Below are 15,351 nucleotides of genomic sequence, written 5' to 3' on the forward strand. Positions count from 1 at the left end.
GTTCCACGTGGCAGTGAGTTCCTATGATGGTGCAACCCACTGCATTAGCTGTGGAAAGAATACTGCTGAATCTGAATTACACAACTAGTGCACAAATCTTTAAGCTCATGATGGCACAGTCAGCATCAACGCATCTGTTGTTCAGTAACACAAAAGGATGTACTCGTAGTACAATATAAGTCAATAAAACACTCAAGCTCCAGTTTAATTGTAGTAATGCCACTGACTGATAGAAAAAGGCTCTTTTTGTGCCACAGTGACATAACCAGAGAATTCAGGCGAGACGTTATTATACTGAAGGCCTATCACTCAACACTGAAGCCCATGAGCGTGTCTGTGTTTCATTGTAGGAAACGAAATGTACAAATACGTGTGTGTGTGTGTGTTTTGGTTGGTTGCATAACTGCTGTACAAGTAGTGAAAAGGAAACCTGAAACAGTTAAAGTCTTGCAGCGGCTCCAAAGAAGTAGCTGGAATTTTAATTCAATGAAAAAATATCACTATATGGTTTGACTGAGAGACAGCGGCAGGACTACGATGGCTTATTTCGTCTACTTGACAAAAAGACAAAACAAACAAAACAAAGGATGAGTTATAATTAAAAGTGATCATACCTCTTCCAGCTGGCAGGCCCTAATAATGGAAGTGTAGCGAAATTCGTCATAGGTCAGTCCGAAAAGGATGTTGTCGCGAATGGTCCCTGGCATTATCCAAGAAGTTTGTGGTGAATACGAAATCCGACCACTGTGTCTGATTTTACCCTCTGATGGCACCAACTCCCCCAGGATCATCATGAGCAGGGAACTCTGGAAAAACAAAACAGGTAGGGATTGGAACCCTATAATAGCTCAAGCTCAAGATATAAACAGGGGTTTGTCACCTCCACCACCAGTTACGGACTGTCTTTACTTTTGCAGATTGAATGTAAGGAGTCTAGGCACTGCCATAGCTACATGTGAACTGTATTTTTGAACTACCTTTCCTGATCCGGTAGATCCAGCCACTGCCAGCATCATGCCTTCCTCTAAGCGTAGGTTGATGTTTTTGAGGACAGGGGTGACGTACAAGTTAGTGAAGAACAGTCCGTCATCACCGGTAAGTTGTCCATTGGCTTTGTTTTCCCGCTTGATCTTCTCAAAGAGCTCAACAATCCCCTGCCAGAGAATTTAGAGTTCCAGTAAATCGCCGAAGACACACAGGCATTTACAGTCTTAAGTATCCACTATGGAGATTCAGATCTGTAAGAGTTTATCCTGTCATATCAATATTTTAACATAACTATCTATCAGTATAGTGGCAGATTTGTGTGTTTTTATTTTTTTTATTTTGCCTACATTGCCTTGCAAAAAATATCCATAACCTTTGAAATTGATTAAAAAAAAATTCAGCATTACATCCACAAACTTAGATGCATTCTTTTGGGATTTTATGCAATAGGCCCACCCAATGCAATCCAAGATTGTAAACTGAAAGCTGAAGCTTACAGTGATTTGTTTAATTCTTATTCCCCAAAATAAAATTTGCCGCTCCATGCTCCCGTCACCATAGTGAAACATAGTGATGGGAGCATGGAGCTGGGGAATGCTTTACCTAAGCAGCCACATGGAAGTGTGTCATGGATGGAGTTAAACACATGGCAATCCTGGCTGGAAGCTTGTTTAAGGCTGCAAGAGACTGGATCAGAGGTCCATCTTCCAGTTTGATAATGAGCCGCAGTTACAACAGAATAGCTTCCAGGCACGCCACACTTTTCAGATTTTTTTTTCATGTAAAATATTACAAAATGTATTTTTACCTTCCGCTTCACGAGAAAAAAAAATGAAGAGGTGTGAATACTTTTGCAAGGCACTGTGCAATACTCATGTCTCATGTTGAATTTCAGATAATGATACCAGGGCAAAGTTTTGTGAGGAGGGAAAAACAGTCCAAGGGCAGGAGAAGACTCACAAAGGCTCACAATAGTCTTTTTCAACCCATCTGTCACTGCCTCTGAACAGATTAATGGATGACGCAGAACTAGGTTAGAAAAGGGAAACCCTGCGTGACTGACTGGGTTATTCAGTGACCCCGGTGACGTTTCACGGGCCTAAGCTCCTGTAATGCCAGGATCGCTTGCAGTTTGTTCATGAAATTGTCATTGTGATGAGCTGACGTACATGTTGCTGGCAGTAAAGAAAGGCGACGGCCCCCTGGCATTTGAGTCTGAGTCCACACATTCCGGGAAGACGGCAGAAAGAGAATTTGGGAATTGGGTAATGAACACTGAGTCTCAAAGAGAAAACCAGAGCTTTCCCAGCAAAGGTAAAATGTGGTGACACCACCTGGTTAATTAACTATTCAAAGTGAGGGATTGCCAGACGTCTGTTTTCTCACGGTATTGGGTAGACAATGAATCACACCTGTTAGATTAGGTTTACAGCCTTTGCCTATAGATAAGAAATTACAATCCTCTCCCAGTGACAGAGAGGAATTAACTTTTAGACCTATAACTCATTATGGATTAAGGAGTTGACTTTCTTCAGCGCTGCATTGCTGTGTTATGGCACAATGACACAGAAACAGGACCGGCAAATATATACTGCCACTAAACATGAGGTGTTAAGCGGCAGTATGTATTTGCCGCTACCATAAATTAGACGGTGTCATTTTTCCTCTAACACATTTAGTTCATATATCCCAAAATATTTACATTTTGTATATATAAAGCAAGCCGATGAAGGACCATCTCCTCACTTACTACTGATTTAAAGTAATAGGTTTATGGGAAAAAAAAATAATTAGGTGCAGGTGAAACTGTTTAACTATCCAAAGATTTTTAATCTTTAGATTTTTATTTGGATGTGTTTAATAAAGGAAAAATAAAAACGTATTTTATCCATTTAGAACTGCATTATCAATCTGAATTATTTGTTGGAGCTTGGATTGAAAGCATGTATTTTTCATTTAGTAATGTTTATTAAAGACTTTCATCTTATAACATAATTTTAGCCCTTAAATGGACATAATATTTTACATATATTGCAATAACCATAAAAAGTGCACATGTGTATAAAGAGGTGTAAGATGGCTAGAGAGAGTTGAGGGCTTAACTTGAAAAGGGGAATGAATTTCACTATTATGAAGGCCTGGGCTGTTAATAAGAAAAGGTATGCAGGCCTTCTTAAGATTTGGATTCTCAGGTGTCCAGCTGAGAATATTCAGGCATTACCCTAAGAAGCAGCAGCGCTCTCATCTACCATAAGTTACATCCCAGGGAGCACTTTCCACATGAAAATAGATCCACAGATGTCTCGGCCAATATTGGTATATATATATATATATATATATATACACACACACATATGTATCTATCAATATATATATACATATATATATATATATATATATATATATATATATATATATATATATATATATATATATATATATATATATATATACACACACACACACATATATATATATGGTTTAAAGGTGAAAAGTCAAAATATTTTAGCCAAGACTGCATAACATTGAAAAAAATTAATAAATAAACTCAAACCCAATTACCCCCAATTACTAACCCAACATCTTTACTACACGACCATCAGCAGTCATTACAATTAATTAATAACGTGTTAAGAGCTTTTCATGTGTGATGAAGATTGATGCACAATTGCAGTCTTTCCTTTAAAAAAACAAATGCCTACTTTTCTAAGCTCCCAGCCTGTAAAGCTCAAATTTATAATGATACTTTAATTTAATGAAAGGTGTTTCCCAGTGTACAGTACAAATCTGTAAACATGTCATCATATTTGATACTACCCTTTCAACCTTCAATCTTTCAGCTCTTGAAAAGTAAAAAACTAAAACAACCTAACTGTAAAAAGAATTAAATTGGTTCTTTCCTGTGAGCTCAGTCCACTTTTACAGCAGGCAGACTAAATTAATCAAAACCTAAAGGAATTGTTTACATATGAATCAGGGTCATGTATAGATGTGACAGTGACTAATGCCTAAATGAGTATTAAGTTCAGCCTGAAGATTGAAATTAAGTACATTGCTCAGTAGAATTGTTGAAGTGTTGTACTGAGGATGCAAACAAACCTCATCCCAGGATGATGAAACATTGATTAGCTCTAGTCCAACTGTGGTCAGGCTATAATCCATTACTTTGTATTCTTCCTTCAGCAGGAAATCCTGAGAGGGAAACACACACAGACACACACACAGCAAGCAAATTATCAGTGTGTCCTCCGATATTCTGTTCTGTAAGTGTTAGATGCCGTTTTTTAAATATCAAACATATTGAAATGACAATACCAACCATCCAACCCCAGCTTTATTAGATATACACATGAGATGGAATGCAGTCCTTTCTTATAGAAGACATAACACTATCTGTACATCCAATTTAATTAGTTTACACACAGGCACATGTAATCCTAGAAGTTGCAGAAGTTCTTAAAAACAGATCGGTGGGCTTTAAAAAGTCTACCTACCTCGATCTTTGTGACCAATGCCAACGTGTCGTACCACATCTGGATGGAGCCTGGCAGCTGGCGGGTGAGCGTCATACGTAACACTACGCAGTATGACGCCGTGGTGAAGATTCGCCGCAATATAATGCCGTTACTGAGTGCATGAGGCACAATGGCGGATACAATAACCAGTATGGCGGAGAAAAAGTATGAGGCGCTGTAGAAATACCGCAGAGAGCCGATCTTCCTGGTGAGAGTCATTTCATCCCTGAGGAGAGATGTGAAAAATTTTAATTTTAGGAAAATACATCATAATTGACATAGATTACTTTGTATTGCATTTGTATTGATATTTAAGGCAGCAAAGTTTCTCTGTAAGCATTGTATTAGAACTTTTTATATTATACGGTGATATTACAGCCGTACTGCTGAGGACTGAATATCTAGATTTAGATTCTGAATTATTTTTTCAAGAAATGAAGGATTTGACTGTTTTTTGAATCTCTCACATACAAAGACTACATGTGTCATGTGTTTTAAGGTAAGAGAGTAATCTTGAAACAAGTTGGGGGAAAATATATAAAGAATTAATTAAATACTGAAAAGTTGTAGAGACAAATGGACAGCCCTACCACATCTATACAAAAATGTATTGCCTGTATAAAAAGTGAGTAATAAATCCTAAAGTTATAAACCAAAATTAAGTCTATGTGAATTGAATTCTGCAGAAAAGATACTAACATTAAAAATCATAGGCATCTCAAGTATCATTTTCTTACTAAGTAATTCAGTACTTCACCAGTTTGTCAGTGAAATACAAACAAAAGATTTAGTATTAAAAATGTGTATAATTTTCAAATGGAGTCCAAGAACCAAATACTGCACATTCTTGACTCTATAAGAGGTATGGTAAATAGTTTTTTAGCCCACTAGCACAGAGTTGCTCAACAATGCCTGTAGTTCATTTATTCTGATGCTTTATGTATAATATTAGGGCCGGACAATATAGCAAAAAAAAAAAAAAACGGTAAAATAGAAGTCATATTGATCGATGTCGATAATTATCAACAAACTCAAAATATATATTTTAAGTGTAGCCCTGGCCATTTTATGCTGTTGCTTAGCAACCTATTTTTAGATAAAGAACACACAAACACTGAATTCAAATTCAACCCTTTATTCAACCAACTTTTTACCAAAACTGCAAGTTTTTTAAACAAAACAAAAAAAAACAACGTGTGCTCTCTGAAGGGGGAGGAGCTTGGTAACGGACGCTGCTGGGTCTGTGTTGTGATTGTTTGGGAGGATGTAATGACTGTGATATTAACATACATGGTTAGAATACATAAGGAAGGAAAACTGTTATTTTATTGAACTTTTTATTTACCCTTTTTTTCTATCATCAATATATGTCTATGGATCGATATATATTGTTATTGAATTATCGTCCAACCCTATATAATATTATAATTATCTTGAAATTTAAACAATGCATGGCAAGAAACATTTTTAATTTCCCTCAAAACACTGATGCCGACTATGTCAAACAAACTAAACTTAAATAGACTTCTTGCAGCATCTATGCATGGACTTCAGCCCATGGCTTCTGGATCAAACTGTCATGCTTCAATGGTCAAAATGTTTTCTACTCCTAAGAACTGTACTTTCAAGCATAGAAAACAACATTTTATAGTCAGAGTGCCCCATCATTTTCCCGCCAGTAAAGTCAGTTTTTAAAAGAAAGAGTTTTTTAACAAGAATGAGCACAGTTAGACTAAATGGTAATGAGTACAGTTAGTATTGTAATTGAATATGACTGATATAAGCAGTAATTGAATGAAATGGCACTTTTAAAATAATCAAGTAAAAAAAAAACATGATTAAAGCACTTTCATCCTGTATGTGTGTACACTAAGTGGTGTTGCCTTACTGTCTAATGTTTTTGATAATAGTTTCCATCACTTCCTCCCAGCCATACGCCTTCACAGAGTGAATGTTCTCCACAATCTCAGAAGTAAGAGCCAGACGTCGGTTTATCAGCCCAGCACGCTGTGCCCTGTATACAGCAGGCATTTTTACATGAGAACAAAAAACTGTTTTATGTACAGCATAAAGAGGCAAAATGTCCAGGCTTGCATGTATAGGTGCTCTAACAGGAAGTTACAGTTAACAAGTTGGAGAATGTATTTGGTGTGCAACAACAGAACAAAGATTTACGATTATAGCAGTGCCTGTGATGTACTCTACACTAGCAGGCTTGTATTTTGAGTGTGTGTGGTAATATGTTCTCACCGGGGAGGGCCCATCTTCAGAGAGAGCCAAGCTTGGAGAATGCCAAGAAGAGTCAGAGATGCCAGGGCACAGAAGCCGTTCACCTCAATCAGCTCCCAGATCAAACCAGTACACAATATACACTGCAGAGGTGTGATCCACACAAAGTGCGCTAGACCCAGGCTCTACAGTGTGAACACACACACAGAGAGAGAGAGAGAGAGAGAGAGAGAGAGAGAGAGAGAGAGAGAGAGAGAGAGAGAGAGAAATGTTCAGAGCATGGAGGCCAGCAACAATTTGAATATCTTTAAATGTCATTGAAATAGAGTGAACACATGACCTCTTTGCGTTGATATTAATGTTAGTCAGAAACAGCATAAAATATTCAATGGAAATCGACATCATGGAAAAAGAGTTTGGACAGAGAATTCATGAACCTTGCATCTGAACAGTCCAGATAGCAGATTGTAATATTTAAAAATGTACCAAAAATGTTTTAATTTATAATGTTGGGTAATCATGCACTGCCTGACTATAATCTGCTGGTCAACATACCAAACTGTTGAGCTGCTGCTGCCACACATTTTCCTATCTTACCCCAGGGTTTCCCCAACTGTATTATAAAATTGGCAGGCCGCTGGGCTTTATGTGACCCTCTGCCACTGCTAAGTGGCAGAGGGTCACATATTTTAAATAGTGTTTATTTTTTGTTTATTTTAAATAGTGTTTTTATACACCGGCAACAGTGATACCAAAGATAGTATTTAATAGGGTTGTCAAACTAATCAATGCCTCGATGTTTGAGGGCAACATGATAAAGATCAGTAAAGCTCCTGTATCTGCAGCAGTGTAAAATTAAACCTTCTGGACAACATAATCAACGCTAGCTGTTGTTAGCTTGACGGACACAGATAGCCCAATGATCGGGTACTGTTGGTCTGCGCTTCCCCTTTGAGCTGTGCAGTGCTGCACCATGCAACTCTCCAGTTGCACCCCACACCACCACCACCCCACCCCTAACCCCTCTGCATTTCCATGGGCTTCTCCCTCCCCTCCCCAATCCGTGCAGCAACCCCCCCAAACATAGACACCAGATATTGAGTAGTCTATCCAGCTACTAAAAAAAATAAAAATACATTAAAGAAAATTAAAAAACACATTCACCATTTCCATCTCAAACACAAGGGAAAGTTTGCCAGGCAACCACTGCCTCTGTCTGACTTGTGATGTTTTGGCAATAAACAGTGTAGCTGTAGTTTCTTATCAACTTTACCACCTCTTTACCTTCCCAAACTTTTTATGTTGCGTTAAACAACAAATGTCAACAAACATAATAGGGGCACTGAGAGCTTGAATGCAGGGTGCCTAAATCATTAGCTAACACTTATTGTACTCCAAGCGGTTTTGCAATATGCACATTGCAATCCGTGATATTGTGATAATGATACACTTGTGATATATTGTGCAACCCTAGAATGAACTTCTTAGAATGAACTTTAAGTGCTCTATGGGGATTCTGAACTAGTTAGAAACTTATTAGAAAAAATCCATGGCGAGGTGGGTAAATATTCAGCACTACAGTCAACAAAGTGTAGAGCGAGACACTGTAATGTCATTTTTGCATTGTTGCAATATTTGAGGAGTAGTTGGGCTGACTCTGTACCAGTGGTTAGCATGTGGAGTACACATGGGGTGTAAAACTACAACAGAATCAGCTTGCTGCCCCGGCAGAGCCTGCTCAACTCTGCACTGGGTGAGCATCAGAACTTCTGCTTACAGCATTACAAACACTAAATCCAAAAACAACAAAGTTGTTTTCTGTGATAATTCCGCCTTTCAAATGTCTGGGACACCTAGAAAAGCTTTCGTCAAGAGAAGAAATGGTTGGCACTACCACGAGTCATGTGTCGCACCAGCAATCAAACTTTTTGATATAATCGATGTGTAAGTTTCTTCACACCCAACCGAACCTAAACCCAGTTCTGATGAGGAACACTGTCATAAACAATGGATGGGATTAAAATTCCCCCATGAGAAATTTCTTCCTAAAACCGAGGCACAATTGGTTGAAGATCCATATTTTTCTTAACCTGACAGAAGCCAGACGCGTGTCGCTCTGTTACTGTAGTATAGAAGCAAATGACAAACCTAAAAGTGGGAGCCAAGACGGCACATATCCAGAACTTGTTTCAGGAGTTTTATGTTTTTGATTTGCACTATTCTTAATTATATGTGTAACGCATGACTAATGACAGGGTACAATGATATTAGTGACAAAAGCAGCGTAAAAGCACACTTTCATCAATTCATTTCTGATCTCACCTGTACTATAGGTGCAGCACCCGGTTCTTAGTTCACTGAGCCCCCTTTCATCCCCTTACTTGTACATTTCATCGTTTCATTAATCAGGCCCTCCACCACACACACACACACACACACACACACACACACACACACATAAAGTATCTCAGCACCTTTGTGTTGAGTTGGTCACATGCACGCTGGGTGATAATTGTCCTAAAGCAGATCGCAGAGTGTTTCTACATTCAACGTCTGAGTGACGTCCCACCAACGCAGTTGACAGCACACACACTCTTGTGTGCGTTACCTCCAGCCAAGTTGTCGTGCATGGCCTCCCATTTATTTTCCAACATCTTAAGATGATTACATAACACTCTGTTTACGGACCAACAATCGATTCACTGTGTGCCTTGTTCTCTCGTTCAGGGTGTCATAATACAGGGACTTGCAGAAGTTGGAGAGTGAGAACGATCAGATCTTACAGGTACCTTCAGTAAACTTTTACATATAAGCTAGCCTTATTTCACAGTTAGCAATGAGCCCAGCTTTAATACCAGTAACATGTGTTGATGCTGGCGGTGGTCAGAGGGCCCGGTGGCGCCGTTGTATGGCAGCCTCGCCTCTGTCAGCCTGCCCCAGGGCAGCTGTAGCTACTAACATAGCTCACCACCGTCAGGGTGTGAATGTGTGTGTGAATGGGTGAATGACTAAGACTGTAGTGTCAAGCGCTTTGGAGGTCGTCAAGACTAGTTAAAAGCGCTATACAAGTACAAGCCATTTACCATTTACCATTTTACCATGCCTTTCTGATTCCTAATTCAAGTACAGCATTCTTCAGGGTATCTTTTTTTCTCTTACCTCATCCAGCTTGTTGAGGTGGGCAGACATCAGACTGACGAGCTGCCCGGTGCTGATCTTGTCCAAAACCTTACTGGACAACTTAAGTGTCTGAAAAATATACATTTTGGGGGTTAGCTGAAATACAATCACTAGGAGGGAGTTTGGTAAGAAAAGGTGAGTAAGGCGGGACAGGTTGACGCTGTCCTGTAAGAATCCTGGGAATTATATCTTACTACAGTACATTACCTTTTTATATATAAGGCTGAAAAGAGCAATGCGAATCTGCATGCCAAGGTGATGCAGGCCATAGATAGCGGGCTGCAGCAGGATGAAGCGAGCGGTGAACAGGAGGCCGAGCCCCAGGGCCAAATAGTATCCCTGACTTCGCTCCGCAGCATGGAAGGGGTCGAAGGAAGCAATGATGCGACCTGAAAGCTGAGGCTGCACAGTCTTGGACGCCTCCTACAAAGGGAAGACAACACAACAGGTTACTATTTATTTCGCCTTGAACGGTCCTGAAAAGTAGTGTCACTGCCTTTCTGGGGGATTCATGTTGGAGAAGTAGAGATCCCTGATCAGACACTTAAGACTAGACCAGGGACCAATAATTAGCCTTTTTTATTGATTAATTTCAGAGTCCAGGATTACCCTGAACTCATAATGTATGTTGTTGGCCTACTGTCTAGGGCTTTGCATCCCCTAACACATCTCCTGTGACTTCCTGCCTTTTTAGTTTGAATGTTTGAGGTGGTATTGAAACCTACATTCAATACCAACAATTCAATTTAACATTTAAATTTAATATTTCACCAACATGTTTCTTCCGTTTGGAGTGGTATAGCCAGAGTCCTGACATAATTCTGGTAAAGAAAGAGAAAAACATCTAGAGCAAGCAAGAGGTTAAGGCTTCTAGTAGGTCTTCTAACCTAAAGGACTTGAATCTCGATGATCATTATAATCCCAGTGGAAACATGCAAAAATCATGCCAGCCATTATCAGAAATATTTGACTGCTGTAATGCCAATATTTTCTTTCCACTGCTTTTTGAGAATGGTATTGATAATTTTAGACATACCATTTTAAGAACACAATTTAATTTTTTTTTCTTCTAGGCTAAGAACAATTTTGGCCTTAACTGTAGCAGTTTAAGGCCTTTTTATCTTAAAGCAACGCCCTGCACCACCCCACAAAGAGTAACAATATCTACAGGTAAATCTCACTAAATTAATACCCTTGCCAATGGGGCTTGTTACTCAGATTAAACGTGCCTTTTTTAAAAAAACAAAACAACATTTGTAGCGGATTTTAAACATGCTTTTTACTACGACCACATTTCTGTATACAAAATCTTTTTCAATTGGTCTAATCCTAAATGTCACGTTTTTGTTAGCTGCAAACAGAAAATCTTAATTAACAAAAATAAAGGCTTGAAAACCTCAGTCTTTGAGTAAATAATGTCAATCATGTCTTTCACTTAGTGAACAGACTTACTGAAGTAAAATAACTTTTCAATAACATTTTAACTAATTTAAATGCATCCGTATTTCACAATGCCTTCAGGTTATTAAAAGCTCACCTTTAGACATTATATAGGAGAGAGATTACCCAATTTAAAATAAACTTTTTTAAAAGAGTCCTACAAAAAGCAGAACACGTAAATCATCCTACAAGTCACCCACTCCATAGTTAACTGAAGCTACTACCATCAGGGAGGAGATTCAGCCATCCTAAATAAAGAACAAACAGATGGAAACACTTTTTTACTAGCCAGGCCATCATTGAGATACATCTTAAAGGTTATCGGGCTTGATTTGTTGTTCAATTGATACTTGTACATGGATGCTTACTGATTTTATTGTTGCTAAATTCATTATGTGTTTGATTCTGTGTGCGTGGGTCTATGTTTTCTTGTCCCACCTTTCTGTATGGAGAATTTCCCTAAGGGCACACAATAAATTCATACTGATACTTATTTTGTACCCTTGCAATAAAAGATGCAACAAAGAGCGCAAGGGATTGTTTTTTTTTTTTTTACTTAACATGGACCTTCTAGACACCAAATAATTAAACTCCTACTTCTCGATGTGATGTTATTGAAACTGTTTTCATCCATTTAAAGAAAAGACACCTACATAACATCAGTTAAAAAGATGCTTCAAAACAAATTCAGACATAGATGTTAACATTCAATGCGGCTGCAGGATAACGGGGCTAAAATGTGTTGACTTGAATAAAGTCCTTTCTGGACAGCTTTGTGACCTCTGTAGATCTACCAGGCGTTCTTGTTGCCCAGACAACCAGCTCCCAGTGTACAAAGTCAGGCAGTAGCTGCTGGCCTCACCTCCCCATATACATCTTGGACAATGAGTTGGTCTGTGACACCTTAGTGCAAAATGCCAGTCACGTCACTACACTGTAGCTTTATTAGTCTGGTCTAGTGCGGCAACAAGCTTGACGCAAAACACATGTGTACCCAGTGGTGGAGCTATGTGTGACACTAGGTTTTGTCATTTAAATTAAACTGATATATATATATATATATATATATATATATATATATATATATATATATATATATATATATATAAAACACCAAGGAACACACCCAACAGGTCAAGGAGGAGGTTGTGGATAAGATTAACGCAAGGTTCAGTTTTAAAACCATATACCAAGTCTTGAACATCTTACAGAGCTCTGTATTATCCAAAAACTGAAAAAATGTAGCACAACTGCAAACCTCCCAAGACCATCTGAACTGATAGACCTGGGAAAGAGAGCATAGATCTAGAAAAACTGCCTGGAGGCTGAGGGTAACTCTGGAGGAGCTGCAGAGATCCACAGCTGGAAGGGAGACTTGTGTTGACACTTAAATGTATCATGATACGAATATGCTTTCCTTCAGTGAGGAGAGGGAAGGTAATCAGAGTTGTTTAGATTAGATGGATGGATACAGGACAATTCTGGAAGTAAACCTGTTCGAGGCTTCAGAAGTGACTTGGCAGACTTCCAGAGCTACAGTTTAGAACAAAGCAAGAGCCCAATTCAGAATTGTTCCACATGATGCTAAAAAAGCTACGAAAACTATAAAGCATACTTACAATGAATTAGCTATTTTAAAATAGGAGGGAAAAGTAAATAATTCCACTATTGTGTTGGAGACACTAATGTAGGGAAAATATATGTATATAAAAAAACATGCAGATCTTTTTTTGTAAAACATAGTATGCTATATCACATTTTCTCCAGTTTTTACAGTGTGCTAATTCAGAGACAATGGGCAGTAAATCTATCCAGTCAACTCCCCATGAGATCAGAGTGGATGTGTGAACATAACCCCTCCCAGTTAGAGGGAAAAAAACAGCATACTGCAAAAAACCTTGACAGGACCATAAAGTGTAGATGCTGGAAGAAGCAACAAGCACCAAAACACCACTTCCTGCAAAGATTTTTAAAGCGCAAAAAATCCTCCTCTACTTCTACATTTTAAATTTGATGCATTTTAGGAGATGTCAACTGTTCAATAAATTGGGTTTTTCCAGTACTCACCCCGAGGTAGAGGAGGACACCGAAGAAGGCAAACGGGAGGAAGAAGCATCGGGCCAGTGCTTTCAGGAGCTTGGGCCTGCCTTTGGCTAACACCACCTCTTTGTCCCATTCCCTGCAGGGTGGACAGAGTTACAGCACAGTTAAACAGCCATCTGTTAGAATAGTACACCTGCCAGACAAATGCCAGCAACGTTGGCCTCTGGCTGCTATTTGTCTGCTACTGCTTGTAAAGAAATCAGGTTTGGGAATCGGTTCGACAAATTTATGAAGTAATTAGGTCAAAGAACATAATCTGCCATATAGTGGTTGTAGTTTGTTAATACTGGCCTTTTACTGTCATACTGGAATTATAAGCTCATGTTGGAAAAACATTAGGAGACCAAGTAATGGATACAGAAATGGAAAATAAGACATTCAGAAAAAAAAAAACTAAACTAATAGGCTACAACACAAACATTGAGACATTCAGTTTCATTCATGCAGGTCTTAATGTGTACATACATGTAACAAGAATGGCATACATTACTATTCAGTTAGATTCAGTTCAATAGTTTTATTTATGTTGTTCCAGATTGTAATAAATGTTATCTCAAAGCAATTCCTATCTAGCCGTGTAGCCCTACATTCATTCTAATACAATCCAATTATTTTTGCCAGATTCAGGTCCAAGTAAATCCATTCCAAACGTAACGTAATTCTAATTACAGAACAATACAATCAACTCTATTGATCATATATTGTAGACAGTTAAAAAGCTATCTCCCAGCAAAATGCATTAAGTCAACAACTTTGTTCCTGTTCATACTTAGTTAGCTTTAAATTAGAATTCATTAGATGCAATTATTTATTGTGAAGTGTAATGTACTTGTTGTGAGTCCGATCAGGTTATTAATTGTGACGTACCAATGGAAGATGAGAATGCCACCCAGGGGCCTCCGACTCCAATCGTCAGGAGCAACTACCTTGCAACTTTTAAAAAGATCCCTGCTTTGACACATCTGAATCAAATGTCTGAAACATCCCCTCTAGTCCTCAAGTGCTTCTAGATATTTTAAAAATCAGTTGCTGGCATCAATGGCTTTAATGATTTCAAGATGCTGTGTGTGACAACAAAAAAATATCTATTTTCCTTTATGTCCATCAAAACAAAAAGGGTGTGGCAAATTTGCTATGTCCACAGTAGAATAGAGGAAACCAATCCATGAGCTGAAACTCCACCAATCACTCGTTCCCCGTGTGCAACTTCAGCACCTAAAATCATTCAATCCCCACTCCAAAGATTTATTGGCAGAAGTCTAACTTGTTATGGTGTTTGCTATTAACAAATGATACAAGCACAGTTGATGTATGGAAATAAAACTGATATTACAAGTTTTAATATCAGTTTTATTTAAATTCAACATTAATTTCATCTTGGTCCTCAAACAAAAGAAAGTGGACCGCCCCCTCTGGGTCAGGGGTCAGACTCTCCCCCAAGCGGGTGTGTTTAAGTATCTTGGTGTCTTGATCATCAGCGATGCTAGGCTGGAGCAGGAGTCAGCTAAACAGATTAGGGCTTCTTCTGTGATGCGAGCGCTGCTCTAGGTCTGTTGTGGTGAAGAAAGAGCTGAGCTAAAAAGCAAGCTCTCGATTTACCGGTCCGTCTATGTTACGACCCTCACCTATGGTCATAACGTATGAATCATGACCAAAAGAAGGAGATCCCAGACAAAAGCTGTCGAATTGAGCTCCCTCCTGAAGGTAGCTGGGCTCAGCCTTATGGCCTTCTTACGCTGTGCGATTTCAGCAATCTTACGTATAAGACTGCTCCATGACGCACTGTGCAACGTGGATTTAATGATCTTTGTTTGATGTGTGCACACTGTATGATCACCACTTTCTATTGAATCGCTTACAGAGTACAACAATAAGCAACTTCAGTACATCAGCCATA

The 15,351-nt window shown here is 38.7% G+C and overlaps 1 protein-coding gene across 2 annotated transcripts in view; it reads right to left on the reverse strand.

Moving 5' to 3' along the window:
- cftr (CF transmembrane conductance regulator) overlaps positions 1-15,351 on the reverse strand; it is a 51,441-nt gene that overhangs the window by 30,235 nt on the left and 5,855 nt on the right. Inside the window, exons 3-12 of one of the 2 annotated variants that reach the window (XM_036144549.1) lie at positions 13,419-13,530; positions 10,119-10,334; positions 9,891-9,980; positions 6,753-6,916; positions 6,391-6,516; positions 4,690-4,728; positions 4,482-4,614; positions 4,087-4,179; positions 978-1,154; positions 615-806 (exon numbers count right to left, since the gene is read on the reverse strand). In XM_036144549.1, coding sequence (XP_036000442.1) covers positions 615-806; positions 978-1,154; positions 4,087-4,179; positions 4,482-4,614; positions 4,690-4,728; positions 6,391-6,516; positions 6,753-6,916; positions 9,891-9,980; positions 10,119-10,334; positions 13,419-13,530 — 1,342 coding nt within the window. 2 annotated transcript variants of the gene reach the window in all.

This window comes from Fundulus heteroclitus, chromosome 2, assembly GCF_011125445.2.
Source record: "Fundulus heteroclitus isolate FHET01 chromosome 2, MU-UCD_Fhet_4.1, whole genome shotgun sequence".
Taxonomy (NCBI): domain Eukaryota; kingdom Metazoa; phylum Chordata; class Actinopteri; order Cyprinodontiformes; family Fundulidae; genus Fundulus; species Fundulus heteroclitus.